General features: G+C 49.1%; 2 protein-coding genes and 1 long non-coding RNA gene across 4 annotated transcripts in view; 2 read left to right on the forward strand and 1 right to left on the reverse strand.

Annotated features, from left to right (window-relative positions):
- Positions 1–173: 173 nt before the first annotated feature.
- LOC128948235 (uncharacterized) lies at positions 174–589 on the forward strand. Its single transcript, XR_008484108.1, has 2 exons — positions 174–327; positions 362–589. It is a non-coding gene; the product is annotated as an uncharacterized LOC128948235 (long non-coding RNA).
- A 1,957-nt stretch (positions 590–2,546) lies between these two features.
- VPS26B (VPS26 retromer complex component B) lies at positions 2,547–13,108 on the reverse strand. Its single transcript, XM_054292850.1, has 6 exons — positions 12,828–13,108; positions 9,292–9,448; positions 7,615–7,779; positions 5,849–6,024; positions 5,110–5,252; positions 2,547–2,876 (listed from the first exon to the last, which is right to left on the reverse strand). Exons 1-6 carry the CDS (start codon positions 13,048–13,050, stop codon positions 2,730–2,732), a joined length of 1,011 nt encoding a protein of 336 aa, XP_054148825.1. The 5' UTR covers positions 13,051–13,108; the 3' UTR covers positions 2,547–2,729.
- Positions 13,109–13,401: 293 nt separating this feature from the next.
- The window catches only part of NCAPD3 (non-SMC condensin II complex subunit D3), a 40,564-nt gene continuing 26,097 nt past the window's right edge, over positions 13,402–27,868 (forward strand). Inside the window, exons 1-14 of one of the 2 annotated variants that reach the window (XM_054292849.1) lie at positions 13,402–13,462; positions 14,250–14,404; positions 15,112–15,274; positions 16,068–16,243; positions 16,335–16,508; positions 16,992–17,053; positions 17,400–17,487; positions 20,646–20,779; positions 21,471–21,543; positions 21,845–21,967; positions 22,113–22,365; positions 23,615–23,677; positions 23,856–23,939; positions 26,707–26,780. In XM_054292849.1, the coding sequence (XP_054148824.1) occupies positions 13,402–13,462; positions 14,250–14,404; positions 15,112–15,274; positions 16,068–16,243; positions 16,335–16,508; positions 16,992–17,053; positions 17,400–17,487; positions 20,646–20,779; positions 21,471–21,543; positions 21,845–21,967; positions 22,113–22,365; positions 23,615–23,677; positions 23,856–23,939; positions 26,707–26,780 (1,683 nt within the window). Of the gene's footprint in view, positions 13,463–14,249; positions 14,405–15,111; positions 15,275–16,067; positions 16,244–16,334; positions 16,509–16,991; positions 17,054–17,399; positions 17,488–20,645; positions 20,780–21,470; positions 21,544–21,844; positions 21,968–22,112; positions 22,366–23,614; positions 23,699–23,855; positions 23,940–26,706; positions 26,781–27,868 lie in introns of both variants that reach the window. The other variant, XM_054292848.1, reaches the window with a different exon arrangement.

Raw genomic sequence — 27,868 nt, forward strand, 5'->3', positions numbered from 1 at the left:
GGGAGGGAATGAGCCAAGTACAGCACAGAACCACCAGCTCAGGGGGCAGGACTGCCCCTGGACATGCCAACACAACACTGCTCTGCAGTACCTTGTCCTGGAGTGAGCCCAGCTGCTCTCTAGGCATGCTCAGCACATCTGCTCCACCCCACGCAAACACAGGGCTAACAGGCTGAAAATGGTCCTTCAGATTCAGTAAAAATGGGGATCACTTCTGAATTCTGGTTCCACACACAGGGACATGGGGTAGGAAAAATCCCCCAAATCAATGTATAGGCTCAATCCATGTGTAGGCTCAATCAATGTATAGGCTCAATCAATGTATAGGTTCAATCAATGTATAGGCTCAATCCATGTTTAGGCTCAATCCATGTACAGGCTCATGCACCTTTTCCAAAGGAACCCTCCAGGAGTGATGAGCAGATGTTGAAGCCACCTCCTTCCAGCCCAGGCAATGATCTCACACCCAGCCAGGCAGGAAAAAACCACTCCTGGATTGCAGAGACATCTCCATCCAGGAGGTTTCTTTCCTTCCACATGGCCTACAATCCAGGGGAATAAAGGGAATAAAGGAATAAAGGAGTAAAGGGAATAAAGGAGTAAAGGAATAAAGGAATAAAGGCAAGGAGGGAGCTGAAGGAAAGCTCAAGAAGATTGTAAGGGCACTGCTGTGCTCAGTTCCCCTTAGAAGAACAGTTTGCTATCCCCAAGAGCTCCCCAAGGAGCCTCACTTGTCCCTATAGGATTGTGCCTGGCTGCAGCACAGCCATTTCCCCCAAAGGAAGGGAGGGAGGGGTGTCCCCAGTGACATCCAGGTCCCTGCCATGGCAGAGGTGCCCAGCCCTGCCCTGGCACAGCAGGGTGATTGTTGTTTGCAGGGATATTTTGCCTTGGGGAAGGCAGGGCCCAGCCCATGGCACAGACTCCCCATGGAGGGACAAGCAAGCCATGTCCTCAGTGGGGCACAGCAGAACCAGGGGGTGACAGGGGAGGGAGGGAGGAGTGTCCCCAGTGACATCCAGGTCCCCTGCCATGGAGGGACAAGCCAGCCAGGTCCTCAGGGGGGCACAGCAGAACCAGGGGTGACACAAGCACTGAGCAGAGATGAGCATTGGTGTCCTCTACAGAGCGAGACTGGCCAGCTCCACTACAAACCACAACCTTACACGTGGTGAGGAAAAGATAACTGACTTTGGCAAGCAGAAACACACATTTATCACTGAAATACAGTAGCTGTCATGACAGAAAAAGCTCCCCTTCCCACCCCAGCCCCACTCCCTCCACCAGCACCGTCCCACTGAGCACAGCAGACACTTCCATTGCCCAGACACCTGCTCCACACTCAGCTGCAGGACAGAGGAGCTTGATTCCAGAGCCAAAAGGAAGCTGGACAAACTAACAAGCCACAAAATCAGGGAAATCCACACAAATCCCACTTGACAGAGCTCATATCCCAGCCCTTGGTGCAGGCTGGTCTCTCCCTGGGGTAGGAGGTGTCACCACCTGCTTGAACAGGATGGACATCCTCCAAACTCAGGCAATCAAGTCTACAAAGCCACATCTGATTTTTAATGGAGAAGTGACTTCCTTCTGGGAATGTTCTCATGAGTCTACTTAGCTGAAGGCTAAAAGCAGCTTATTTAAAAAAAAAAAGAAAACCCACATTCAGGTTCTCAGCTCACTGCGCGCTCTCAGACCTCGCTGGTGACTTCAGCTCAGGCCTCAGGAATGTGTCTCTGGAATCAGAGCTCTGCCACCCTTCCAGGTGCTGCCTGGCTCCTTCCAGCAGCCCACACTGGCCTGTTTGAGCCTCCCACAACCACTGCATCCCCCTTCTGTCCCCACTAACCCTCATCCTGCAGGCAGCAAACCTCAGCAAACCAGACCACATGCACGTGTCCCCACCCTGCTGTCCATCCCCACACACAGCCTGCTCTGTCCCCAGGACACAGACACAGGCAGGGCAGCACAAACCCACCCCCAGGAGAGCCCCCACGAGCTCCAGAGCTGCTCTCCACACCTCCCTGCAGCAGCACCTGAGAGCAGCAGCCGAGTGTGGATCTCAGGACAAGATGAGGAAGGCACAGCTCGTGGCCAGGAGCCCTCCTGGCCCCACTTGTTGCCCACCCGTGAGCACTGGGACCGTCATTGCTCTGCACCTCCTCCTGCAGCCACAGCTCCTGGTGGGACACAGCTCCACGTGGCTGGGTGGCAGTGCCAGGGCTGAGCCTCCTCCAGCATCCAGCTGCTTGTGGCAAGGAATCCAACGCCAGCACGGAGAGGAAGAAGGGGAAGCAGCGAGGGGACGACACCACAAGGTTTCCAGCAGGCCACACCAGTCTCTGATCCCTCCTCCAGCTCCTTCTGCTAGGACCTCCATCCAGCTCATCACAGATTTCAGAAAGGCAAGGAGAACATCCATCCTGCACAGCCCCAAAGCACCCGGGGCCTTCCCCGCTCTCTCCTTCCCCACAGCTGTGGGAGCCCTCGGGGCACAGAGGAGCTCAGGAGGAGATCAGGAGCGCGGCCACGGCCTCCAAGCGGCCACGGCCTCCAAGGAATGGATGGACCGGGCAGTGCCAGGCACCTCCAGTGCAGCTGGCCGAGCCCTCCCGCCCCGTCCCACCCCGCCAGTCCTCCGAAGAAAGGAATGCAGTCAGATCCGGGTGTTTATTCAGGGAGGGCCCTGCGAGTCCCGCGCTGCTGGGGGGTCCCGGCGCCCCCCGGCCTCACTGGCGGCCGTTGTTGTCCGCGGGCTGCCCCGGAGCCTTGGGCTCACCGTGCGCCGAGCTGCCCTCGAAGCGCTGCGACGCGATGGCCGCCTGGTGGGACATGCTCTTCCTCACGATGTCCCCCTTCCTCCACAGCACCACCTCCTGCAGGGACACAGCAAGCGCTTGTCAGGGCTCCCGAGACCTTCTGCTGAGAGAGACCCTTCTACTGAGAGACCCTTCTGCTGAGAGAAACCCTCTGCTGAGAGAGACCCTTCTACTGAGAGAAACCCTTCTGCTGAGAGAGACCTTCTGCTGAGAGAGACCCTTCTGCTGAGAGAGACCTTCTGCTGAGAGAGACCCTTCTGCTGAGAGAGACCCTTCTGCTGAGAGAGACCCTTCTGCTGAGAGAGACCCTTCTGCTGAGAGAAACCCTTCTGCTGAGAGACCCTTCTACTGAGAGAGACCCTTCTGCTGAGAGAAACCCTCTGCTGAGAGAGACCCTTCTGCTGAGAGAGACCCTTCTGCTGAGAGAAACCCTTCTGCTGAGAGAGACCTTCTGCTGAGAGAGACCCTCTGCTGAGAGAGACCCTTCTACTGAGAGACCCTTCTGCTGAGAGACCCTTCTGCTGAGAGACCCTCTGCTGAGAGAGACCCTTCTGCTGAGAGAGACCTTCTGCTGAGAGACCCTTCTGCTGAGAGAGACCCTCTGCTGAGAGAGACCCTTCTGCTGAGAGAGACCTTCTACTGAGAGAGACCCTTCTACTGAGAGAGACCCTTCTGCTGAGAGAGACCCTTCTACTGAGAGACCCTTCTACTGAGAGAGACCCTTCTGCTGAGAGAGACCCTTCTGCTGAGAGAAACCCTCTGCTGAGAGACCCTTCTGCTGAGAGAGACCCTTCTGCTGAGAGAGACCCTTCTGCTGAGAGAGACCCTTCTGCTGAGAGAGACCCTCTGCTGAGAGAGACCCTCTGCTGAGAGAGACCTTCTGCTGAGAGAGACCCTCTGCTGAGAGACCCTTCTGCTGAGAGAGACCCTTCTGCTGAGAGAGACCCTTCTGCTGAGAGAGACCCTTCTGCTGAGAGAGACCCTTCTGCTGAGAGAGACCCTTCTGCTGAGAGAAACCCTCTGCTGAGAGACCCTTCTGCTGAGAGAGACCCTTCTGCTGAGAGAGACCCTTCTGCTGAGAGAGACCCTTCTGCTGAGAGAGACCCTCTGCTGAGAGAGACCCTCTGCTGAGAGAGACCTTCTGCTGAGAGAGACCCTCTGCTGAGAGACCCTTCTGCTGAGAGAGACCCTTCTGCTGAGAGAGACCCTTCTGCTGAGAGAGACCCTTCTGCTGAGAGAGACCCTTCTGCTGAGAGAGACCCTTCTGCTGAGAGAAACCCTCTGCTGAGAGACCCTTCTGCTGAGAGAGACCCTTCTGCTGAGAGAGACCCTTCTGCTGAGAGAGACCCTTCTACTGAGAGAGACCCTTCTGCTGAGAGAGACCCTCTGCTGAGAGAGACCCTTCTGCTGAGAGAGACCCTCTGCTGAGAGAGACCCTCCACTGAGACCCTCTGCTGAGAACAACCTTCTGCTGAGACCTGGTAGGACCTTCTGCTGAGACCTTCTGCTGAGAGAGACCTTCTGCTAGGACTTTCTGCTGAGACTTTCTAGGACCTTCTGCTGGGACCAGCTAAGACCCTCTGCTGAGACCTTCTGCTAGCACCTTCTGCTGAGGGCGCTAGCACCCTCTGCTGAGACCTGCTGGGACCTTCTGCTGTGACCCTCTGCTGGGACCTGCTGCTGCCCCACCCAGCCCCACAGGCTGAACCAGGCTCCATGTTCCACCCACAGCCAGGACACACCTGGCAGTGCCTAAGGTGAAGCACAGAAGCTCCACCACTGAGCAGAAAAGACATCCCAGGCAGGCACTTTGCAGATTCCTCCTCACCACCACCCACATCTGACCTGCATGGACATTCTTCTAGAAAATGTCTGCTGAGACCTCCTGCTGCCCCACCCAGCCCCACAGGCTGAACCAGGCTTGGTGTTCCACCCACAGCCAGGACACACCTGGCAGTGCAACCTGCCTGAAATTTGGGTAGAAAGCTCCTCCTTGGGGTCATAAAGGACATCCACAGCATCTGTGTCCTGGTGCCACTGGTAAGGTGAAGCACAGAAGCTCCACCACTGAGCAGAAAAGACATCCCAGGCAGGCCTCTCCTCACCACCACCCACATCTGACCTGCATGGACATTCTTCTAGATCATCCCTCCATGTGATGAATCCAAAAATGGACATTCTTCTAGACTATCTGTCCACTTGCTGAATCCCAGATTCCCAGCAGGTCCTTGTAAAAGCATCCCAAAGAACCATGCACGCGTCCAAGGAGAGCAGCAGCCCTGGTTCTCACCTGCTGTTTGAAGTAGCGCCGCTCCTCCTCATCAATCAGCACCAGGTTGAGGTAATAACGCACAGAGAACTTCTTGTTGATGTCCCTCATGGTTGGAGTCAGCTCATAGCCAGCCAGAAAGAGCCTGATGGGAATGGACTCCCCTGGGAAGGGCACAGAGCCGTCAGCACAGACAGGATGCAGAGAGAAACCAGCAAAACACAAACTCACACGGCCACAACCTTTGTCACCGTTTCCACAAGTGGACTAACATGAGCTAGAAGACCTCAACTCCCTCCAGAAACCAGCATGCATGGTGCTCAGCCACATCCTGCCCTTGCTGACAGCTATTCCAGCTCCACTCTAACAGCACGGGACTCTTTTGGGACCTGCAGCAACACAGCACTGCAGGAAAAAACCAGGAAGGTGACATTTTCTCTGCTGGGCAAAGAACAGTGGCACAGGAGATTGGCACAGAGCAAGAACACCACCTCTGCTCTGAGCTGCAGCAATGCCAGCTGCTGGCCCATGCCAACTGTGAATTTATAGCTGGTTCTGCCACTGCTTCATCAAAAGAATTATGATTCTGTCTTAGCTGCCCCTCATCACAGTGGAGAAGGAAAGGGATCAGATCAATCCCCTGATCTGAGCCTACAAGAGTGGAATAGGATGCTGAGCACAGAGAAAGTACTGCAAGGGTCATATTCCCACCCCAAAATCCTCCAGGAGAGCAGTGCTGGGGGCTCCTGTGCCCTCTCACCTCTCACAGGCGCCCCATCCATGATCTCGTACTTGGCTATGGTGTCGTTCTCGTGGTACACGTTGGGCCCCGTGCCCGTTGTCTCCCTCTTGATGATGTCTATCTCCATGTGCTTGATCTTGATCCGCACCAGCAGGAAGTAGATCTTCCCCACAATCACATCTTTTAAATGGTACCTGGGAGGAAACACCAGGATCAAACCCTGTGCAGCAGAGCAGGGCTCAGGCTGACGTGCAGGAACTTGCTGGGCAAGCACTTTGCTCTCATCCCCAGCAGATGGCAAATCAACCACCCCCACCAGCCACCAGCCCTTCATTTCCATCCTCTCTCTGCTCTTTTGGAAACACACAAGAACATTTAGCACAAGCAGATAAATTAGATACTTTGCTTCAGGCTGAATATCTGCAAGAAACCCCTGTAAGAGCAAAGGCTCCAAACTCAGTATTTTACATCAATTAAAAATCACAGAATCATTCAGGCTGGAAAAGACCTCTGAGATCACTGAGTCCAACCACCACTTGCAGGGAGATTTGCCAGCACCAGCTGGGAAGGATGCACTAAGAGTAGTTTAAAAGAGCTCTTCCCAACTTCTTTGCTGGAGTTAATTCCCACTTCAGCTGTATTGCCTGGAAAGGAGCAACCATTGCCTTTTGGAGACACCTGGAAGTGCTGATCTGGATACAGGAGTGGGAAGTTACAGCAAGAATTTCATGCTGTGCTCCAGGCTCAGTGAGCCACAGCCATTGCTTCCCACCCCCTGACCCAGAGAGATGGGGAAAGGAGGGGAACCCATGGACCAGGGAGGCTCTGAGCCGCCTCCCATGTGAGACATCAACTTTAAGGAATTTAGAGGATTTGAGGTTTTAGTAAGAGATAAGCTTTATTGGAGTTAATTAAAATCAATGGGTAGGCCTTGATGAAGTTAAGAGTTAGTAGTTAACTAATAACTGATTGCTTGTCAACACAATGTTGGGTTAGCTGGGTTTATAATGAAGAATACAGAAACTGATAAATGGCTTTTAGGAACATAAGACAATTGTGGCCTCCTTTGTTCTGAAACGAATTGAAGGTGGGAATGGGAGTTCTACCAAGGGTTCATTTGTCAGATTTGCATTGAAAAGGTAGAAAGGGCAGAAGGAGGAAAACTTCATTTACTTCCGCATTTTGGGACCCCTCCCCATGAAAGGGACCACTGACCCATTTCAAGGAACAAACTGCACATGCTTAATGGCTTTTGAACTTATTACCATGCTTAATAGCTTTTGAACTAATTACCACAGGAAGCAGGGAATGGGATGTACCAAAGTCATGAATATGTATTTGTATTTTGGGTATTCAATACCTGTACAGATAAAAGGACTCTGTAATCACCTGTAAATTGTGGTGTGTATTTGGGAGCTATCCCACAATAAACATTCACTTTCTAACTTTAAACTGTTAGAGAGTTTTTGGATATTGGTACCAGATCAATATCCATATTGGGAATGGGCTGTACCAAAGTCATGAACATGTATTTGTATTTTGGGTGTTCAATACTTGCATGGATAAGAGGATTCTGTAATAACCTGTAAATTGTGGTGTATTTGGGAGTTATCCCACAATAAACAAACACTTTCTACCTTTAAACTGTTAGGGACTTTTTGTCCATCACAGTTGGCTATCAGTACTACATCAATATCCATGTTTTTTAATAAATCACTTGGACATGAAATTCCTTTGAAAAAACCCCCAGCAGGTGGGTCCCCAGCTGCTCCTGAGCCACTCACTTGGACTTGTTGTACTCGAACTCGATGTGCAGGCAGTCCTCAATGCCCACTTCCATCTTGATGGAGGAGTTGAGCTCGGGGTAGGTGCTCAGCGTGTGCACAACGATGTCCATCTCCTTCACCACGTCGTTCAGCCGGCGGCTCACGGTGGCACGGAGGAAATACCTGCAGGGACAGTTGTCATGGGCATATTTCATCAAAAATCCTTTCCTTAGGATCTTTTCTCCTGAGAAGCTGAGAGGCCTCAGAAATGAAATGTAAACAATGGTTATCTGCTGCTGTGGAATGCAACAGGTGCATCTTTGGTCTCATGTGGTTGTTTCTAATTAATGGCCAATCACAGTCCGGCTGTCTCGGACTCTCTGGTGAGTCACAAGGTTTTATTATCATTCCATTCAAGCCTTGTGATTAAATCCTTTCTCTTTCTTTAGTGTAGTTTTAATATATAATTTTCTTTTAATATAATATATATCATAAAATAATAAATCCTTTCTCTTTCTTTAGTGCAGTTTTAATATATCATTTTCTTTTAATATAATATATATCATAAAATAATAAATCAGCCTTCTGAAACATGGAGTCAAGATTCTCATCTCTTCCCTTGTCCTATGAACACCACCAAAGACAGGGTCACAGCAGGGACAGCCCCAGGGGGGCTTGGGCTGTGCTATTTTCACTACACAGATCCATGTAAAGAGCTGAAATGCATTTCAATGCAAATCTAAATAAAACGTGCGATCAACTCTGCAGATCCACAGAGAAAGTTCCTTTTTCCCACTGAAGCTTGGAGCTTTCCCCTTGGCAAGGTGAGGTGCTCAGTTCAGCTCATGCACAGCTGAGGAGGGCCAGCATTTCAAGAACAGGGAATGTCCAAATAGATTAAATAAGCAGGAAACCAAAGAATGGCCACAAGGAAGCAGAAGAGCAAGGAAGCTCCTCCTCCCATGTCATCTGCTGTTACACTGCTCTTTTTTAGTGCAGATCTGAACAAAATAAACCCACAGCAAAAGAGCCCCCAGCTCTTTACATGTACCTGCCCCTGGAGCAGCCAACACCCCCCACTGGAAAAGGCAGAAGGGAATTTTCAGATGGAAAAGCAGAATCCTCTCAGCTTCCAAGCATTTGTGAGCCCGGGTTACCTAAGGCCGATTTTGGGAATCTGAGGCACAGCCTGCACATGTTCAAACCACTGCCCTTTTGCAAGATTACATCAGGCTGCACAGCCACACCTCCCAGTGCAGATCTCAGACTTGTCCAACCCCCACTTTGAAGGCAGTGAAAGGATTTTGAGTCGATTGAGTGCCTTGATGTGAAATATCATTTCTAACATATGAACAAGGCACCAGCGAAGCATCTGTTTGCATACAGAGCACAATTAAAGTTGACAAGACTGATTACAGCAAAAATATCCCCACTGGAGACTAAATCAAACAGTTTATTTTGATTTTTTGAATTATCAAATAAATTAGCAAGTATTTGACTCAAAAGGGGCTGATTTCTCTTGTCACTCAAAAGGGGAAAAACAAGTTCCATAAAGAGCCTGATGCATGCTTGTAAAATAAAGACCTCAAAGGCAGCTTTTTACAACTCAAAATTAATTTGGAGTTCTGCATCATCAGAGTGAATATCAGCACTTACACAGAGCAGAACTGGGGTCAGCCAGGGCAGGGCACTCACCTTAGCTTCACATTCTGCCCCGTGTAGGACTCGTAAGGTTTCTCCACGTGGGTGAACTCAAAGTCAAACGTTTGTGACTGAGTGAATTCCCCAGGCCGGGCCAGGTCCTTCACCAGGGACACGAACTCGTGGTGGTTCCCTCGGTCATAGTAGAGCTCTAGGAAAATGGAAATGCAGGTTAAGCTGAACCCCAGGTGACACAGGAGATTTTCAGCAACTCTCTTGTCCAGATCACTCCTTCCTTCAACACCATTCACCAGGGGAGCTGCACTTGTTCCCTGCTCTCCATCAGAGCCAGGTGCAGGCCACAACTTTCCTCCCTGAAACAGGAAGGAAAAGGTCCACACAGCCTCCTTTACTACAATAAATCAACAACTTGCCTTGGGGAGGCACAAGTTGCCTATTATCAATATTAAATATGGTCTGTAGTTCATGCAAACCCTTCTAATAATCTTCTGCACTGTATTCCAGGCAAAAGGCATTGCCTCTGTGAGGAAAAGCTTGTGTGGAACAGCCAGTGACAGAGCAAAACCGAGGGGACACGATGATTCCAACTGCTCCTGCTGATCCTTGGGCAGCAAAGAGCCTGAGTGGCCTTGGGCTGCAGCAGGGAATAAATGACAATGTTGATCCTGCTGCACAACCAGCCTGTGTGTGGGGAGGCAGCTGAATCCTCCAGCCCATGGGTAACACATCCATGGCCATGTGAGCACGGTGAGGGAAGAACTCTCATCTCTGGAAGCTCTGCTCAAACCAGCTCAAGTGACCAGCACTCCTCGCTTTTCCCCACAACGCTCCCACAGCAGCAGGAAACTACAGCTTTCCTCCTTTAATGAAAGCAATCCTCCACACCTCCACTGAGTTTTCAGCCTCTAGACAAAGCAACAAAACGCTTCAATCTCTGCAACTTGCATGAACAGCTTGGGATTACCCAAACCATCAATGAAACCTGCCCTTCCCAGCCCTGCGTGTGAGCCTGTGCCTACAGGACACCCACACAGTCCTTCTGCAAGGCAATGCCTTTCTGCTGAGATGAGGAAACAAAAACCTAAGTCATCACACAGTCACACTTACACAAACTCAGTGTCAGCACTAAACTGTGCAGAGGAGGCTTCTGAGAGGTATTAGAGGTGCTCAGGAACTGCAGTTCAGCCCTCCTTGAGATGCACAATGAGATTTCAGCTTTTAAGTGATGCCTGTTCCTCACAGCCCTTTGCACACCTTATCTCTCTAATGGAAATTTTGGCACTGGAGCTGCCCTCATTTACGCACAACAGCAAATGTCACCAAGCCCTTTAGGCTGGGCAGGTGACATAAATAACCCAGCCTCTGTCTGTGCACTGAATTTGTGTGTCCACTGAGAGGAAAGTGCTCGCTGATGTGACAGGGAGAAGCCACGTGCCAAGAGAAAAAAGAGGAACCAGCCACAGAAATGGAGGAATCAGCCCAGACCATCGTGACACACAATGCAGAAGGCACAAATCGAAAAAGCAAGGGGAGGCAGATGCCAGTGCACTGAGTTCTCTGCTACCTCAGAAGGTCATAGTTGGCACCCTGCAGCTTTTAGCAGAGTGATGTTTCCCACACTCCAGCCTGTCAAACAGGTATAAGCTGTAATTTCAGGTTTTCAGAGCTACAAGGTTTCCAGAGTGAGAAAATAACCTGCCAACATTTCACTGGCTTGCTCAGGCCACAGCCACCAGAAGTGAAACCATCTGGAATGGGTTCTGGGCTCACCTGGGAGCAGCCAGGACCCAGCACTCACAGTCTGGACTTTGGTACCTGCTCTGGAGCATCTTCCCTGCAAAACATCCCTCCTTCACATCCCTGTTAAATTGCCTCACCTCCATGCTGACCTCGCGGCAGCAAGAAGTCAGAATACAAGATGGAAAGCATTGAGAAATGCAATTAGTGGAACAAACTTCAGTGATTTATCAAAAAGGCCTGAGGGGCATAAGGACTGACGTGCAGCCACAGCAGCTGTAACACACCCTGCTTGGGCAATAATGTGCATACAAAGCAGTAATTCCATGCAGGCATGGCTCAAAAGTCTTCCAAAAGAGGGAATGAGTTGCAGGCAAGGCAGCACAGCAGAGACAGTGGAGCAGGAAACAAAGTTCATATTGAATTTCCACTGGGAAATGTATTAATAGGAGCTCCTGGTGAGCAGCTCACCTACACTCCATCATTTACACACTCCTTTCCTTTCCAAAAACCAGAGTCAGGCACAAGCACTGCCAATAAAACTCAAACAGCAGCATGGGGCTGGGTGGGAAATCTCCTGCTCATGTTCCCTCACCACACGATTTGCAATGCAAAGGCTGCAGGCCCTTGGCTCCAGCAGTGATTTTGGGGTTTTAGAGCCAACACAGAGAGAGCCACAGATGTGAGGCCTCGCACGCAGCCACGGGAAGGAACATCCTGAATTTATTTTGGCTTGTGGGGCTCAAGGCATGTCCATGGAGCAGGGACAGCTCTGCTCCGATGGAGGAGTGGGTGTGGCAGCTGCCTCTCCCCTTCGAAAGCAGGAAATATTAAACCTGAATTGCTTACACGCACAGATAACCACAAGTTTTGAGCAACTTGAAGTCACCCAACCAACCGTGCAGGGGTGCGTGGAGGAGAAGGTGGGATCAGCCCAGGTGAGCCTGCAGGCTCAGGAAAGGGGATTCACCCAGGGGAAAGGGACACAAGGACAAAACCCACCCCATCAGCACCCTCAGCATCCCTAAGAGGATCAGCAGGCAGGCAGCTCCTGGAGCAGCATGGGGAGCAAGTCGGGGCTGAGCTGCAGCTGCAGGATGGAACCAAAGCGCACCCGGCTCGGAGCTAAAACAGTGACCGTGCAGAAGAGAGAAATTAGGACAGGAGAACAATGACCTGGAAAAGGACTGGAATGCCCTTCCTTCTGCCAGGGCTCGAGCCTGGAGAACAGGCCAGGCTGCCCAGCTCGGGGGGTGGAATAATGTCCGGCAGCCATGGGAATGCTGCGTGCAGCCAGGAGCGAGAGGAACCTGCTCAACACCAGTGGGATCCCAGTGCCATGGGGCACAGCAATGCCCCCAGACCCCCAGTACCAGTGGGACCCCAGTGCCATGGGGCACAGCAATGCCCCCAGACCCCCAGTACCAGTGGGACCCCAGTGCCATGGGGCACAGCAATGCCCCCAGACTCCTAGTACCAGTGGGATCCCAATGCCATAGGGCACAGCAATGCCTCCGGTACCAATGGGATCCCAGCACTGCGGGGCACAGCAATACCCCCAGTCCTACTGGCACCCCAGTGTCACAGGGCACAGCAATGCCCCCAGACCCCCAGTTACCGTGGGATGCAGTGATGCTCCCTGGACTCTCAGCAATGCTCTCTGGATCCCTGGCACCCGCAGGGATCTCAGTGCCATGGGGTCCAGCAATGCTCCCCAGACCCCTGGCACCTGTGGGATGCAGTGATCCCCCCGGACTCCCGGCAGCAGCGGGATCCCGGCATCCACGAGGGCCATCAGGAAGGGACCCGGCCCCGCAGGCCGCCCCGCTCACCGATCTGCCCGATGAACTCCACTTTGATGCCCTGGTGCTCCAGCCGCTTGTTGGGGTTCTTGAGGGTGAGGACCACCCTGCCCGACACGGTCTCGCCGTCATAGAAGAGGAAATATTTCTCCTTCTTGCCTTCCTCCGTCTTGTGCTCCACCCGCCGCCGGCTCTCGGCGTCGCTCAGCACCAGCTCCAGCTCCGGGCTCTGCCCGAACCCGAAGAAGCTCATGGTCCCGGGATGCGGCGCGGGCCGGCGCGGGCGGACCCCGCGGCCCCGCTGGCGGATCGCGGCCGGGGCGGGGCTGCGCGGGGCGGCGGCGGCGACGCCGGGGAAGGAGCCGGGACGGCGGCGGTGGCAGCAGCGGCGGCGGCGGCGCGGGGGGGCCGCAATGCGGCAGCGCTGCCGGGGCGGCGGCGGCGGGACCCGCGCACCGCGCACCGCGCACCGCGCAGCTCCGCCCCGGCCCGGCCCGGCCGCGCCCGCCCCGCTCCTTCCGGGGCAGCGGCGCCCGCCGCGATTGGCCCGCGCCGCCCCGCGCTCGCCATTGGCGCGTTCGAAGGCGGGCGGGCGGCGGCAGCGATGGCGGCGGAGCGGCTGCGGAGCGCGCTCGGAGGGTGGCGGCTGCCGGAGCTGGCCGCAGGTGCGGGCCGGGAGCGGGGTCGGCATCGGGATTAGGATCGGGGTTAGGATGGGGATATTGGGAATGGGGTCGGGGTTAGGGTTAGGATCGGAGCCGGGGCCGGTTTGCCGACCTCTTTACCGGTTTTAGTCGCTGTGTCTTGCGGTCTCTCTGTTTCCCGGTCCAGCTCTCTGTTCCAGTCTCTCTGTTCCCATCCAGGTCTCTATTCCGGTCCCGGTCTCTGTTCCTCTCCCGTTCTGTCTCTCTGTCCCGCTGTCCGTGTCGGTATCGGTCTCTGTTCCCCTTCCCAGTCCTGCCTCCGTTTCGGTCCCTGTCCCGGTCTCTGTCCCGCTCTCTGTCTCTTTCCCGTTCTATCTCTCTGTCCCGGTATCCATCTCTGTCTCGGTAGCAGTCTCTGTCCCCCGCCCGGTCCTGCCTCGGTTTCGGTCCCTGTACGGGTCTCTGTACCAGTCCCGGTCCCAATCTCGGTGTCAGTTTCTGTCCCGGTCTCTCTGTCTCTATCCTGGTCCCCCTGTCCTGGTCCCGGTGTCAGTCCCGGTCCCTCTGTCCCGGTCCCGGTGTCAGTCCCGGTCCCCCTGTCCCGGTCCCGGTGGCTCTCCCCGGTCACCGGGGTGCAGCTGACCCCCGGCAGCTCCTGGCACTGACAGCGCTGCCCTTGGCGCACCCGTCTCCCGCTGGATTTGGGCGTTCCGTGCTTGTTTTGGAGCCTTATTTTGGGTGAAACGCGTGTTTCGGAGAAATCTCACCCCTGGCGCTTATAAACACGTTTTTTTTTAATTTCTCTCAGTGTGGGTGGACACGGTGTGGGATCTGGATTTCACGGAGACCGAGCCTCTGGAGCCTTGGATAGCGGAGGAGATCACGGCCGATGGGCTCGACACCTTCACCCGCCTGTACAGCGCTCTGGCGCCCTTTGCTGCCGGGGACCAGGAGAGCAGAGAGGTGACATCCCCTGGGCAGAGCCAGCCACTCCCACGTGCTCTCTTTCACATCTGAAATTGGCAAAATATTCAAAAACTATTCAAACAATTCTTGCTCTGTGTGCTGGAATGCTTCAGAAGGAAGCTATTCCCAAATTTTAATAATAGAACTTAGTATTATATTATATTATATTATATTATATTATATTATATTATATTATATATCATGTTATGCTATACTATATCATACTATATTATATTGTTATATATATTATATACATTAGGTATATCATATATAATAATATGATATATTATATAATATATAATTATAATGTTTATTATATGATGTACTAATATACTTTATGTATATTATTACATCATATGTTATATACATTATGTATATCATTATAGATATACATTATATATATTACTATATTCTATATATTGTATTAAGTATACATGGTGTTATTATAATTAATATAAATATAATTTAACAGTTATTAATTTTAATCTATTAATTTAATTATTTTACTCAACATATTATAAATATTAATAAAATTAATATAATATATATTAATAATTACAGTGTATTATACTTGTTAAAACACTTTTTAAAGCATATAGTACATAGGGTGTTGGTCATGGTGGCACCTGTTAAAATCTGAATAATGGCTAGTTTTGGACATCCATGTTATTATGGGATTCCTGACTATTCTTGTTTTGCCCTAGAATGTCTGGACCTTGTTTGCTGAGAGCAGCCTGTCCCACCAGGCCCTGGTGGCCGTGCTGCATCACTTTGTGCACGTGGGCCAGCACAAAAGAGCCAACGCACAGCAGAGGGTGTTTGCTCTGCACTCAGCTGGGCTCTACCTGCTGCTGCTGGAGATCCCAGGTGAGCCCTGAAATGTTCCTCTTCATGCCTGGGACAGGACAGGTCAGACAGGGTCGGGTTTGTAACAATTCCGGGTGGAACAAGTGGTGGTGTTGGCTTGGTGGCCCTGAAATCCTCGGGGGTTTCACGAGCTGAGCGTGGGGTGAGTGCTGAGCAGTGTCACTGGACCCTGTCACAGAGGGGTTTGGTGGCCCCAGGGTGGGTCTGTGTTCTGTGACAAGGTGACAGAGGAGCATGCACAGAGCTGGAACCACACAGGTCCCTCTGCTTTGACAGTCAATGCAGGAATTTATTTATTTATTCCTGTTCCCGCTCTGTAAGCAGGGAGCATTTCACTGTGCAGCACATTTGGATGGGTTGGCTTGTGCAAACAGAAATACCAGCTTAGAATGACCAGCAGCTGAGTGTTTCCAGCAGGTTAGTTCACAGCTGGATCCCTTTGCATTCCAGCAGCCCTGAGGTTTTGCTGATCTCCAGGGTGCAGGTGGAAGGGGTCATTGAGCTGGTGATGCTGCTGGAATGTGTCACTGCTGGTGATCCATCAGCCTGGTGCAGCTCTTTATTCTTCTCTTGAACTTTCTTAGGCTCTGGGGCACCTGTGGAGAGATCACAGAGCCACAAACTGATTTGGGCTGGGAGGGACCTTAAAACTCATCTCATTCCATGGCAGGGACACTTTCCACTTCATCAGGTTGCTCCAGCCTGGCACTGAACACTTCCAGTGATGCCCAGGTGTTTTGATGCTCTCTGTATTTTGTCTGGAACAGGGCTGATGTTTGTCTTTTCTGGGCAGGCAGCATAGCCAACCAGGTGTTCCACCAAGTGATGTTTGATAAATGTCTTCACACCCTGACAAAATGCTGGCCTCAAGAGATGAAGAAAAGGAAGAAGGGACAGTCTCAAAGCTCTCAGCCCAATGCCAGAAGGAACAGAAAGAAAGGGAAATCAAGCAGGAATGACAGCTCCGGTGTAAGATGTTTGTGCAATCCCTTCAGATACAAACAAATCCCTAGTAATAAGCAAATTGTTGGCAAGCTGTTTCTCTTTTCTGCCAATACAGATGGAAGAGATGTTGGAAGAGGAGAAGGAAGAGGATGATGAGAATGTTTACCTCTCAACAGAAGATCTCCTCCAAGTCCGCAATGCCATCTTCCTTCTCTTGAAAAACTTCCTGAGGCTTCTGCCCAAGTTCTCTCTAAAAGAAAAGCCTCAGTGCATGCAGAACTGTGTGCAGGTAAGAAACCCAGACTTTTTGGGGATGCAGAGCACTCCACATGGAGTGCCTTGGCCATGGTGCCCAGGTGATGGAGCCCTGCCTTCTGTCCCTGATGGGAGTTAGGGAGATGTGGGAGCAGAGTGCTGCTCTGTGGCTGCCTCTCCTGCTGAACACTTACAAGTGTTTTGTTCATGGAATCAGAAGGGTTTGGGTTGGAAGGGACCTTAAATCTCCTCTTGTTCCACACCCTGCCATGCCAGGGACACCTTCCACTGTCCCAGGCTGCTCCAAGCCCTGTCCAACCTGGGCTTGGACGCTGGCAGGGATGCAGGGGCAGCCCCCACTTGTTCCTGGGGGCGATTCTGTGCTTTGGGCTCTGCTTTTGTTCTGTTCAAGGGAGGTGTTTGAAAGTTAAACCCAGTGGTGTGAGCCCAGCCATCCAGAGCCCTGCACAGCCTCCCCTCAGGGCACTGAGCTCATCTTGGCTCTCTTCCCTTGCAGGTCTTTGTTGAGATGACCAGCTTTGAGCCAGTGCTCCACGAGTTCCAGTTTTCAGCAGCCATGTGAGCAAAAAATTCTTAATATTTCTTAATATTTACATGATGGTCTGAACAAGTAAAGCCCTCAGTGCTTGTGTTGTTGTCCTGTTTGTATATAAATGGAAGTGACAAATTCTCTTATAATGATAATTGGAATGTGTTCCACGTGCTGACAGCAAACAGCATCTTGTGAATATTGAATGTTTCACAGTCAAAGAGCTCTTTTAATAGTCTTTTAATTTTTTTATAGTTACATCTAATTTTTTAATAGTCACAATTTTACATTTTCATTTTCACACTGTTTTAATTTTTTAATAGTCACATTTACTCTGATGACAGGTGAAGACATCTCTTTGCTTTCTTTCCTTAGGGATGTTAATAAAGCCAAGTACATTCCTGAGCTGGCCTATTATGGACTTCACTTACTGTGCTCCTCTCTCCACAGCACAGAGGATAAGGTACAAGTTCAACAGAATCTTTAACATCCTCACAGCAGCATGGAAAAGGAGTGGTTGCTTTTTCCTTCTCAGCATGTCCTTTTTGCTTGGGTGGTTTTTACTTTTCACTTCAGTTTCCCTCTTTGTGCCATCTTTGCTGGGTCAGAGCAAAGATGATTTTTTCCACCCCAGTCCTTATTTGCTGCTGCATTTCTGTGCAGTGAATTCTGTGCTCTGCTGACTCTTATGGCAAATGAATTGAAAACAAAGGAGAGCTGCAGTGGCACTGGGTCTGTGAACCTTCAAGAAGAGAGTTCCAGGTGGCTGCCTTTGCCTGGAATGTTGTGATTCCCTGCTAGATGGAGCTGCAGCACCGCCTGGCAGCGTGTGAGGGGCTGGGCTGTGCACTCAGAGAGGCTGAGCAGGGCTGGTTCTTGTTCACAGAACACCCTGGGATCGTGGAGCAGCCAGTTCTGCCAGAAACTCCCATCTGTATTTGTTTAAATTGGCGAGCAGAGCAGACATCTCCCCCTTACCTGAGTGCTGCTGAAGGTTGGGTGTGCCCAGGCTGTGTCTGGGAGTCTGGGTGACCCCCTGGGCTGGTTCTGAGCCTGCAGCCTGGGGATCAGCAGCTGTCTGGTCAGGAAAGCCTGGAGAACACACCAGCCTGGTTATTCCTGAGTGCCAGCCCAGCCGCAGCAGCCTGTGTGTCTCTGCCTCCTTGGTTCCTCAGTGCAGCAGGAGCTTTGCAGAGCTGTTGGCATTGGTGGTGACAGCAAGGTGTAGTCACTCTCCTTCCCAGACCTGCCCCATCTTCCCTGCCTCTCCTGCTTGCTCAGGGAGTGTCAGGATCATGAGGCAAGCCGTGGTCCCAAAAACAGTCAAGACAGGCAACTCCAAGAGTTCAAGTACAAAACACGTATTTAGCTTAAGACATGTCCTGTGCAAAACCCAGTGAGTTTCTGTTGAAGTGAGGGGAGACGACCATCCGATTGATGAACATCGAACTCCGATTTATTGATCAAACCAGCCACTTTTATAACAGTGTTAATGAACTTCATGCATATTGCAAAATCCAAGCTCACGATAGGTTAACAGAGAAAACTCTAACCCCTCCTTTTGTTTTACAATACCTATGATTTGTTTATTGAAAACAGGACAGCGTTCTCACTGTGATATGAAAAGTTTCCAAAACCTCCATATCTGTTCCAGAGTAGCTATCTTTTCCCAGAGAGCCCAAGGACAGAGCGTTTTGCCTGTTATGGGAAGACTGTCTGAGAATCTTATTGTTTATAAAGTGGTGCTTGAGAGAGCCTAATTGTTTATAGAATCAAGCCTGGGAATTGCTTTACAACTACCTTTTACTTTTCCCTTAACTGTATGCCTTCATGGCCTCTTTCTTTAAGCCATGCTTGAACCAGACTCTCCACACGTTTCCTCAAATTCCAATACTTCTGGCAAAAAATAAAGTCCACAGAGGACTTTGGAGGGGGGACTTTGCCCTGTTTAGGGGGCAGCTGTTCATGCTTTCAGAAAGCCCTTCTGAGACCTTGCTGAGCTTGCATGAGAACATCACAGGTTCTAAACAAGGTGTTGTGTGTATTTAGAAAGTGTCCTCTTGGGATTTCTCTGCTAAGAGTCATGCTTTAACCTGTGCTGCTGTTTGGTTCTAAGCTTGATTAAGAATTACTTCATGACCCTGGAGTGCCCATCTGTCAGAACCCGGGAAATTCCCCTGGCTGCCCTGGAGGACTCAAGCCCTTGCCTGGGGGCCTCAGAGCCCTTGGCACAGAGCCCAAGACCCCTGTGCCTTTGATCTTGACCCATGGAAAAACAATTACCAACCTTTATATGAAGAATTACAAGTCAAGAAAGTTTAAGTAGAATGATAGTGATTTTGTCACAGGGTGAAAAATAGATTTTTGAGGTTTTTAGAATGGGGGCTCGGGGTCCCAAGATGGAGGAATTTGGGTGTGCCCTGGCCTTTTTCCTCCTTCTTCTTGGCCTCCATGTTCTGGGTGATGGTGGCACTTTTAGATTGGTTTAGAGTAGAAGCTCACTGTCTAACATAGGTGATAGATATTGGGAAGTTATGGTAGATATTGTACACGTAGTTTTTAGTATAAAAGATAACACCAGTGTGCCTCAACCCAACCTGCCAGACAGACCTTGGTGGGTCAGAGAAAGAATTTTATAGATAAAACCAATAAACAACCTTGAGAACAGGAACAGAAAAGACCTGACTCCTTCTTTGACTGCTGAGCTGGGAAAAAAGAAGCTTGTAGATATGTCAGAGTCACTCTAACCAGCAGAGATTCTGAGACCATCCATGGAACGGAGCCTGCCAATAACCCCTTCTTTGCAGATGCTTCCATGTGTGTGTTTCTTTGCAGCCCCTTCCATGTGTGTGTTTCTTTGCAGCCCCTTCCATGTGTGTGTTTCCTTGCAGACCCTTCTATTACAGCGCCCTGAGGAGGTCTCCAGGGGTGAGAGAAGGATGAGAATCTTGTTTGATGATCAGAAGGCTGGATTTATTGATATATGATATATATAATACATTATGACTCTCCTAATAGAAATAAAGAGAGAAGTTGCAGAGCTTGCTAAGCTAAGAATAGAATAGCCAAGAATCTATATCAAAGTTCTGTGTCCAGGGACTCTGTCCCCAGCTTGCTCCTGTGATTGGCCCTTAATTATAAACATGGAACATGAGCCAATCACAGGTGCATCCTATTGCATTTCACAGCAGCTGATAACAATTGTTTACATTCTTCTTCTGGGGCCTTTGCTTCCCAGAAGATGCACAAATCCCAAAGAAAGGATTTCTATGAAAAAATGTTTGCAGACCCTTCCATGTGCGTGTGTTTCTTTGCAGACCCTTCCATGTGTGTGTTTCCTTGCACACCCTTAGATGTGTGTGTTTCCTTGCACACCTTTCCATGTGTGTGTTTCTTTGCAGACCCTTCCATGTGTGTGTTTCTTTGCAGACCCTTCCATGTGTTTGTTTCTTTGCAGACCCTTAGATGTGTGTTTCTTTGCAGACCCTTAGATGTGTTTTTCTTTGCAGTCCCTTCCATGTGTTTGTTTCTTTGCACACCCTTAGATGTGTGTGTTTCTTTGCAGCCCCTTCCATGTGTGTTTTTCTTTGCAGACCCTCAGGTGTGTGTTTTTCTTTGCAGACCCTCAGGTGTGTGTTCCAGCGGCTCCTCAGCGTTGTTCTGATGGTGGAGAGCAGGGGGGGCTCCAGGCGTGAGGCACTTCCCATCACATCAGCTGTGACCAGCGCCAGGGACCAGGCTGTGAAATTCATCAGGTGACACTCAGAGCTCTGAGCATGGCTGCTCCTTTCTTCTGGCATGCCTTTGCTTTGCTGTTGAGGTGATAAAGGGATGAGACAAACTGGCACTGGCTTTGAAGTTGTTTGTGCAAATGAGGCTTAATTAAAATGTCTGGAATGGGAATTTACCCAGCCTGCTGGCAGAGGTGGAAGAAAAGGTGCTGTGGAAAGGACCCATTTTCTGTATTTTGCTTTGTGTCACTTTTTCAAGTCTTGTGTTTAACTACAGAGAATTGTGAAGGAAATGAAAGATTACCATGGAGCTCATTCCTCTGTAGTTGTTGCTCTCTCCTGCTTAATGATGTGTTTTGCCTGTGTTTATTCCCCCTTTTGGGGATCCATGTTGTTGGAAGTGTAGTTTGTGCAGAGATCCCCAGACAACATATAAAAGTAGATTAAGAACAAAGAAGCTTTTCATGTTACCCTTCTCCTTGTTAGAAAAGTATGGGAAGAAATTATTTTTTGCCTGCAAAGCCTGGTTAATGTGGGAAGCAAGGATGGCTCTCTGAGCAAATCCTGCTGCACTCATGATTCCAGAATCATGGCCACTTTCCCTGACTTTTCAAATGCATTCCAAAAGGAATGTCCTTGACTTTTCCTCTGCTGTTAACCAGCTTTGTTAAAATCTGCTTCTCTCTCTCTCTCTCTCTCTCTCCCCCCTGTGCAGTTCTCTGGTGGAGGAGCTGAAGGAAACTGTTTATCCTGTTCTGCGAATCCTGCTCCAACATATCTGTACCAAGGTATGCCAAGCTCTGCTGCTTCTGGGGCTGGAGAACTCATGTGGATACATTGGAACATCATTAATAGTTTAAGAAATCTGTTTTCACAATCTTTTCTAAGGAGTGAAAACATGTGATGGTGAAGTAGTGACTGAGGAAGCTGTGATGATTCTCGCTGTTGTTGAATGTGAATATATCAGCTCATTAAATAAAAAAACACTTCTCTCAAGCCCTGGAATGCCTTTCTGGCATTGAGAGCAGACCAGTGGAGTATCACAGGGTGCCCTTGTGTCTTTCAGGTTTTAATTAAATTTTCTTTCAGGTCCCAGACAAGGCTGATTATCGCACCTATGCTGCCCAGGCCCTGGTGACCCTGCTGGACAAACTCCCCTGTGCAGAGTTTGCTGAATTCATTGCTTGGCTTTATAAATACTCACTCACCAAAGTAAGTGCATTTCCTTGATGCTTTGCAGATGAAGGGTTCAATCTCAGTCCTGAATAGCTCTGTCACTGCTGGTACCCAGAGGCAAGAAAACCCCGTGTTCACTTCCATTAACAGAGCGCCTCGTGTGCTTTTTTTCTTCCTGCAGGTTTCCTACAGAGTGTTTGCTCTTGATGTAGCCTTGGCTTTGTTGGAGCTGCCAGAGAGGAGCCCAGGCAGCTCCTTGTCCCAGGATCAGCAGAGTTTGCTAAAGCACAAGTTTTTAGTGCAGGTCATGGTGTTTGGCCGGTGCTCAGACAAAGCCCCCGTGGTGCGCAGCAAAGCTCTCAGCAGCCTCGCCCATTGTCTCGAGATGAAAGCTGCTGCCACCTTGGAGAGCATTCAGGACTTACTACAGAGCTGTGAGTACTGTGGGCACATGAGGTAATGAAAATCATTCTTGAACTTTCAAGGGGATAATTGCTGGGAGGCAGGAGTTGTCAGGAACTTAAAAACTGGCACTAAGCAGAGTCCTTACGTGCTGTGCCATAATGAGCAGTAATTCATGAGCTGTTGGGAAGGATGAAAGTTTGACAAGAAAGGCTCACATATATGTACGTTTAGCAGAAGGATTTTTAAATGTAGAGTCTGATGAAGGAATAGAGATGGAAGTAAGTTTTGATATAGAAGAAAAGAATTGCTGAGCCAGTCTGACTGGATAACCAAGGAGGCAAAGGGTGTGTTAGTTAGAAGGAGTTTTTATGACTTAGAGCAAAAGATAAACTCAATCTAAACAAGAAGATGTTTTTACTAAGCAGAAAGATAGCACAGGAAAACAAGCCTGCTGATGTTGCAAATAGAAAAAAGTTTCAGAATTTTCCACTGCAAGAAAACTGGAAAACAACTTCTAGCTTAAACTGAAATGTACTGACTTTTAATGATTGGAGAACAGTAACATGAATATGGTAATTACAGTAGTTATGATGGGCTGTAGATAATAGTTAAGGTATAGATTGGTTCTACTGTATTAAGATGCTCAGCAAAGAAAAGTATATAATGCATTGTAACCAAAAGAAAAGTAAATAATGCATTGTAACCAAAACCAAGGGGTCTCCAGGCCTGCCTGCAGCTGGAGCTGACAGCTGTGGGCACAGCTCTGTCACCCACAACCCTGGGCTCCTGTAACCTCTTGGATGCAATAAACTGCATTTTGGATGCAATAAACTGCATTTTGGATACAATAAACTGCATTTTGGAGAGCCACCTGGAGTCCCACATCCCTCATTTAAACTCTTACAATGAGCCTTGTTTCTCATGAAGCCTTATATTTGGGAGGGATTTATCTTCCTGTATCAGTTCTAAAGAGATTCCTCTGTGAGGTCCCTTTGAAGGATGTTTACAGACAACCCAAAATTGCTCATTGGGAAAAAAAAAAAAAAGCAGTTCATTCTTGCCTGACAGCTGATTAAATCTTGAGTTGCCTTTTGCTTCTGCTAATTTGTTCTGTTCGTGACTGGCATGCCGAGCTCCCCCAGGTGTGCTGGAGGCCAGATGGCACCACTCAGAGCCTGCACACAGCATCCCACGGCTAGAAAGGAATTTGGAATGGCAGGGATATCCAGGATTCAAATACTTTGTTTGATTTCCTTTCTTATTTCTCTTTTTTGGCAGCCTCTGTCCGCACAGTGTTGGAAGCGAACACAAACACTGCGAGCGTGACAGTCAGTGCAGAAGGTATAGAGTCATTCTCTTCCAGTAAGTCTCAGGCTTTTCTTGGCATGCCATTTCCTAAAAAACACACATATCTGTTAAACCTAGGGCATGCATGAGGCTCTCTGTTTAACACTGAACCATCTTCTTGCCAGGTGAATATATGCTTTTGTTATTCCTCAGCTTTTGTCTTTTCTTTCAGCTGTGTCCAACCATCCACTGAGGACCTTCCCAACTTTCAGAACTGTGGAGCTGACAGACAGCAGTGACACTGCTGGGCCTGATGGTATGTCAGAATTAAAGCAGCCTTTCCAGATAAGCATTCAAAGCCTTAATTGAAATCAGACTTTCTGAAGTGTATTCATTGTCCATTTCTCAAAGGAAGTGGAGAAATCTGTTACAAAACACTTTGGGGTGATGAAGGGGGTGGAATTGCCAGCCATAAAGAAACACTATTTCCACTCAAGTCTGAAAAATACATTTAATCCTGAAATGCAAACGTCTGTTGGTACTAATGTGGTGGCAACCCTTGTTGAGAAGCAGGTAATTTATTCTTCCCAATTTGTAATTTATGTGGAACATAACACTTGTAGCTCCATGAATTTCAGGGTAGTTAAATCTCTTGCTCCAGTGCACAAAGAACTGATCTGTTTTGCTGTGTAAAGCACAGCACCTTTCTGTTCTGTAGGCAAGGATCTGTCTCTCTGCAGCATCAGGTTGAAAGCTGGAAGCAGTGTCACACAAAATGTCCTGATGCAGCATGGCAAGCTGCCTCTAATGTGTTGATAGCATGAAATCACCATGCAAGCTGGCTTTTGTGGCCAGGATGTTCCTCCTTTAAACCTCTCCTTTTCTTTTCCTCTTGTGTGGAAAAGCTTTTCTTGCTAACCTTTCAACCCCTGCCAGGATCTGCGCTCTCAGTTCTTGCTGTTCACCTCCCCTGAACTGCTGACAGTTCAATTCTCTGCTTGCCTCACATCCTGCAGAGCTGCCTTTGTTCCACGCTGCTCCTCACATGGGATCTCCCTCCCTATCTCCAGGAGCCAGGCTCCAATCTCCCCCCATTGAAAGCTCCTTTTTTTTGCTGATAAATTTCCCTTAATCTGCTCCCTCAGACAGAAAAGTCCTCCAGGCCACTCAAGGTATTGTGAATTCCCTGTTTAGTTGCAGGCTCCTCGTGCCAGAGGATGCCTGGGTTTGTCTCTGATACCCAGCTGAGCACACACTTGGCACTTGGCAAAACAAATTAAGAAAAGGCTGGAGTGAATAAAGCCTTGTCTGGAGCTCCAGAGGATTCTGGAATGCAGGGCTCTCCGAGGCAGTCAAGGTGCATTAGCAAAGCTGTCTGGCCCATGCCTGTGCCTGGCTTGTGCCTGTGCTAATTTTGCTCTCCTCTGAAGACCAAGCAGCTCATTTCTCTTAGAAAAGAAAGAAATCTCAGCCAGGGATAGTCAGAACATGCTCAGTGCTCAAGGGCAGAGATAAGGAGGGTGGGGATAACCTGCAAGGTGAGCTGTGCACTGCAGAATTTCCCCTGCACACCAGCATCAAACATTCCCTTCCTTTAGGAGTTCTCAGCCCTTTAGAACTTGGGATTTTTGGTTGTTTTGTTGATTTTTTTTTTCCCCCTCTCTCTTTTCTACATCAGAAAAATCAATGTCAAAGTGTGATTATGTGGTCACCTTCACAAGACTGGATTATTTTAGTGGCAAAATCTTGCAGTGGGGAAGGTTTTGTGCTCTTCCTGTGCAGCTGCTCTAGGGGGGAGAATGGAAACTGCACTTAGCTGCCCATTAAGAAAGCCCAGATCAAAGTCCCTTTGCTTCCTTTTGGTAAAAATGTATTTTTAAGCTAGTTTTGCTTAGTTCCCTGTGACTAATCCTGTTTTTAATGGCAACAGGATGGATGTCCATGTGAATCTCTAAGTAACAGATCTCCAAATTTGGCATATCTTTGGGAAATCTGACAAACAGCAATAAATAAAAACCTTAAAAGCCATGATAAAATGCTTGAAGTCCTTATGGCCAGTTAATAGCCTAGTGATTCAAAATGTGAGAAATAATTGGTCAGTGAATTCAGTTGTGTGCCATTTAATAACTTCTTGCCTTGATGATGTATTTTTCCTTGCCAACATGCAGAAATAAGTATGAATATCCCGGTGCAGGGTGAAATTTGAGCCCTAACGAGACACCCAGGGAAGAGAGATGTGTTCTGGTTTCCTTGCAGGCTCTGAGGTGGTGCTTTGCAGCTGCTGGTTCAATTCTGCAGCCTCGAGGAATTCACAAAGGGAGTCATTTTCCCTCTGTAGCACTCAGCAGTTCATACATTGGTGCTGTGTGCAGCTCTGAGGCAGAACTCCCAGGAGGTTGTGGGTGTTGCGAGCTCTGCAGAGCCTCCCCTGGCTCTGTGCTGGCTCCTTTTGTCTGAGCTCTGCCCAGGGAGCTCTTCCCACAGGTACCAGGGTTACCTGAGCCCCACACTGTGCCTGACCCATCTGCTGAGCTCTGAAGGTACCCTCACATCTTTTGTGTAGACAAATGAAGAGGTCAGAAATTACAGATTCACCTTTTTTTTTTCTTTTTTTGCTGTGTGTCTCTCAAGTAATTTGTTCCACCATTTTCTTTTGTGATATATTAAGATGAGTTTTCAAATGAACGAAGTGGGGAAATGGTTTGGGTTTGTTTTTCCTTCTGGCTTATGCCTCATTCTGGATTGTTCGAGATGATTTTAATTGTTCAGTCCTTCTGAAAGTTTTGGGGGATTGTTTTTGCTGTTTTACTGAGTTTGTGCTGCTTTAGGGTGGTGAGCCGCTGGCACAGGGTGCCCAGAGCAGCTGTGGCTGCCCCTGGATCCCTGGCAGTACCCAAGGCCAGGCTGGATGGGGCTCTGAGCATCTGGGACAGTGGAAGGGGTCCCTGCCATGGCAGGAGTGGAACAAGATGAGATTTAAGGTCCTTTTGAACCCAAACCATTCTGGGGTTGTGTTGTTCCCACTTATGCTGTGAGTAATTCCTTCTTCGTGGGGGTAATTGTTTTATCTTCATTTTGGATAGGAAAAGAAGTCATGGCCATGCTGAGAGTGAGAGCTGGAGATGAGAAAACCAACGTGAGGAAATCTGCCCTGCAGGTAGGGTGAGGTTTGCATCCTTCCCTGCTCTCAGTGATTACCCCAAATTGTTAAATAATTAATTAGGCCACAGCTTTGCTGCGAACTCTGTCACTCTGCCCACTTGTAGCTTCCTGCTCTCCCTGCAGAGTGCCTTAGAGGCATTTAGGATCTTGTTTACTAGCTCCTGATAAGTAAATAATGCAAGCATAATGATGGAAATTTCTCTAGTACCCTTGCTGGCATTCTGTTATTCCGTCATTTGCGAGGAGAGGCCCTTGTCAAATGTCAATAGGCATTTCAATTAAGAGACTTCCTCATAAACTGAAGCATATTAGCTGCTTAGTTTGTTTTGACCTTGTTAGCAAAGGGATTAGGTTATATCCAGCCTCTTTTTGAGCTCTGTGCTGCTTTCCTTGCTGCTCATTTCTTTAATGAAGTCATTAGCTTTTAAAGAGAGATGCTTCAATGGAAATTTCCTTGTTTTAAAAAAGAGGTGTCTGCTGCTGACTGCCTTCCTCTGTTAGTCCTCTTCACCCCAGCTCTTCCCCCTCAATTCACACACTGATTTGAGCTTCCCAGTCAGGGCTTTGCAATTCATGTTTTAATGCTTTCTGATTAAGAATAAAAATAAATCCCTCCTGCTTATTATGAAGTAAGAACAGTGGCTCATACTAGAGGCACGTTACTTTCAAGGGGAAATTGTGACACCCTCCCTCTCCAGCTGCTGTTCCAGAGCAGCAATGACTGGAATGATGTTTTGTGATTCATTTTCCATCTCTGGCTGTGCCCAGCACTCATGAATTGTTAATGTGCTTCCCTCTGGGTGTGATGAATCTCTGGCTGCCGTTGGTGGGGGGTAAATTGTATTTCTGCTTTGCCACCCAGTGCCCCTGGTGTGCCCAGCCCAGCTGAACTTAAATGGTGGGTCCAAAATGGGAGGGGATTTGGGGACAAAGAAGGAAGTTCATGGTGACTGCGTTCTTGTGAAACAGCAACTTCTACCCTAAACAGGACAGCTGGGGTCTAGGTAGGATCAGTTGGGTTTGCACTCCCAATTACCCTCCTTAAAATTGTTCCAAATATCAAGGCAAGTGCAGTGAGATGCC

This window comes from Melozone crissalis, unplaced genomic scaffold (assembly GCF_028551555.1).
Source record: "Melozone crissalis strain CALT ecotype California unplaced genomic scaffold, PUWL_Pcris_2 ptg000120l_1, whole genome shotgun sequence".
Classification (NCBI taxonomy): domain Eukaryota; kingdom Metazoa; phylum Chordata; class Aves; order Passeriformes; family Passerellidae; genus Melozone; species Melozone crissalis.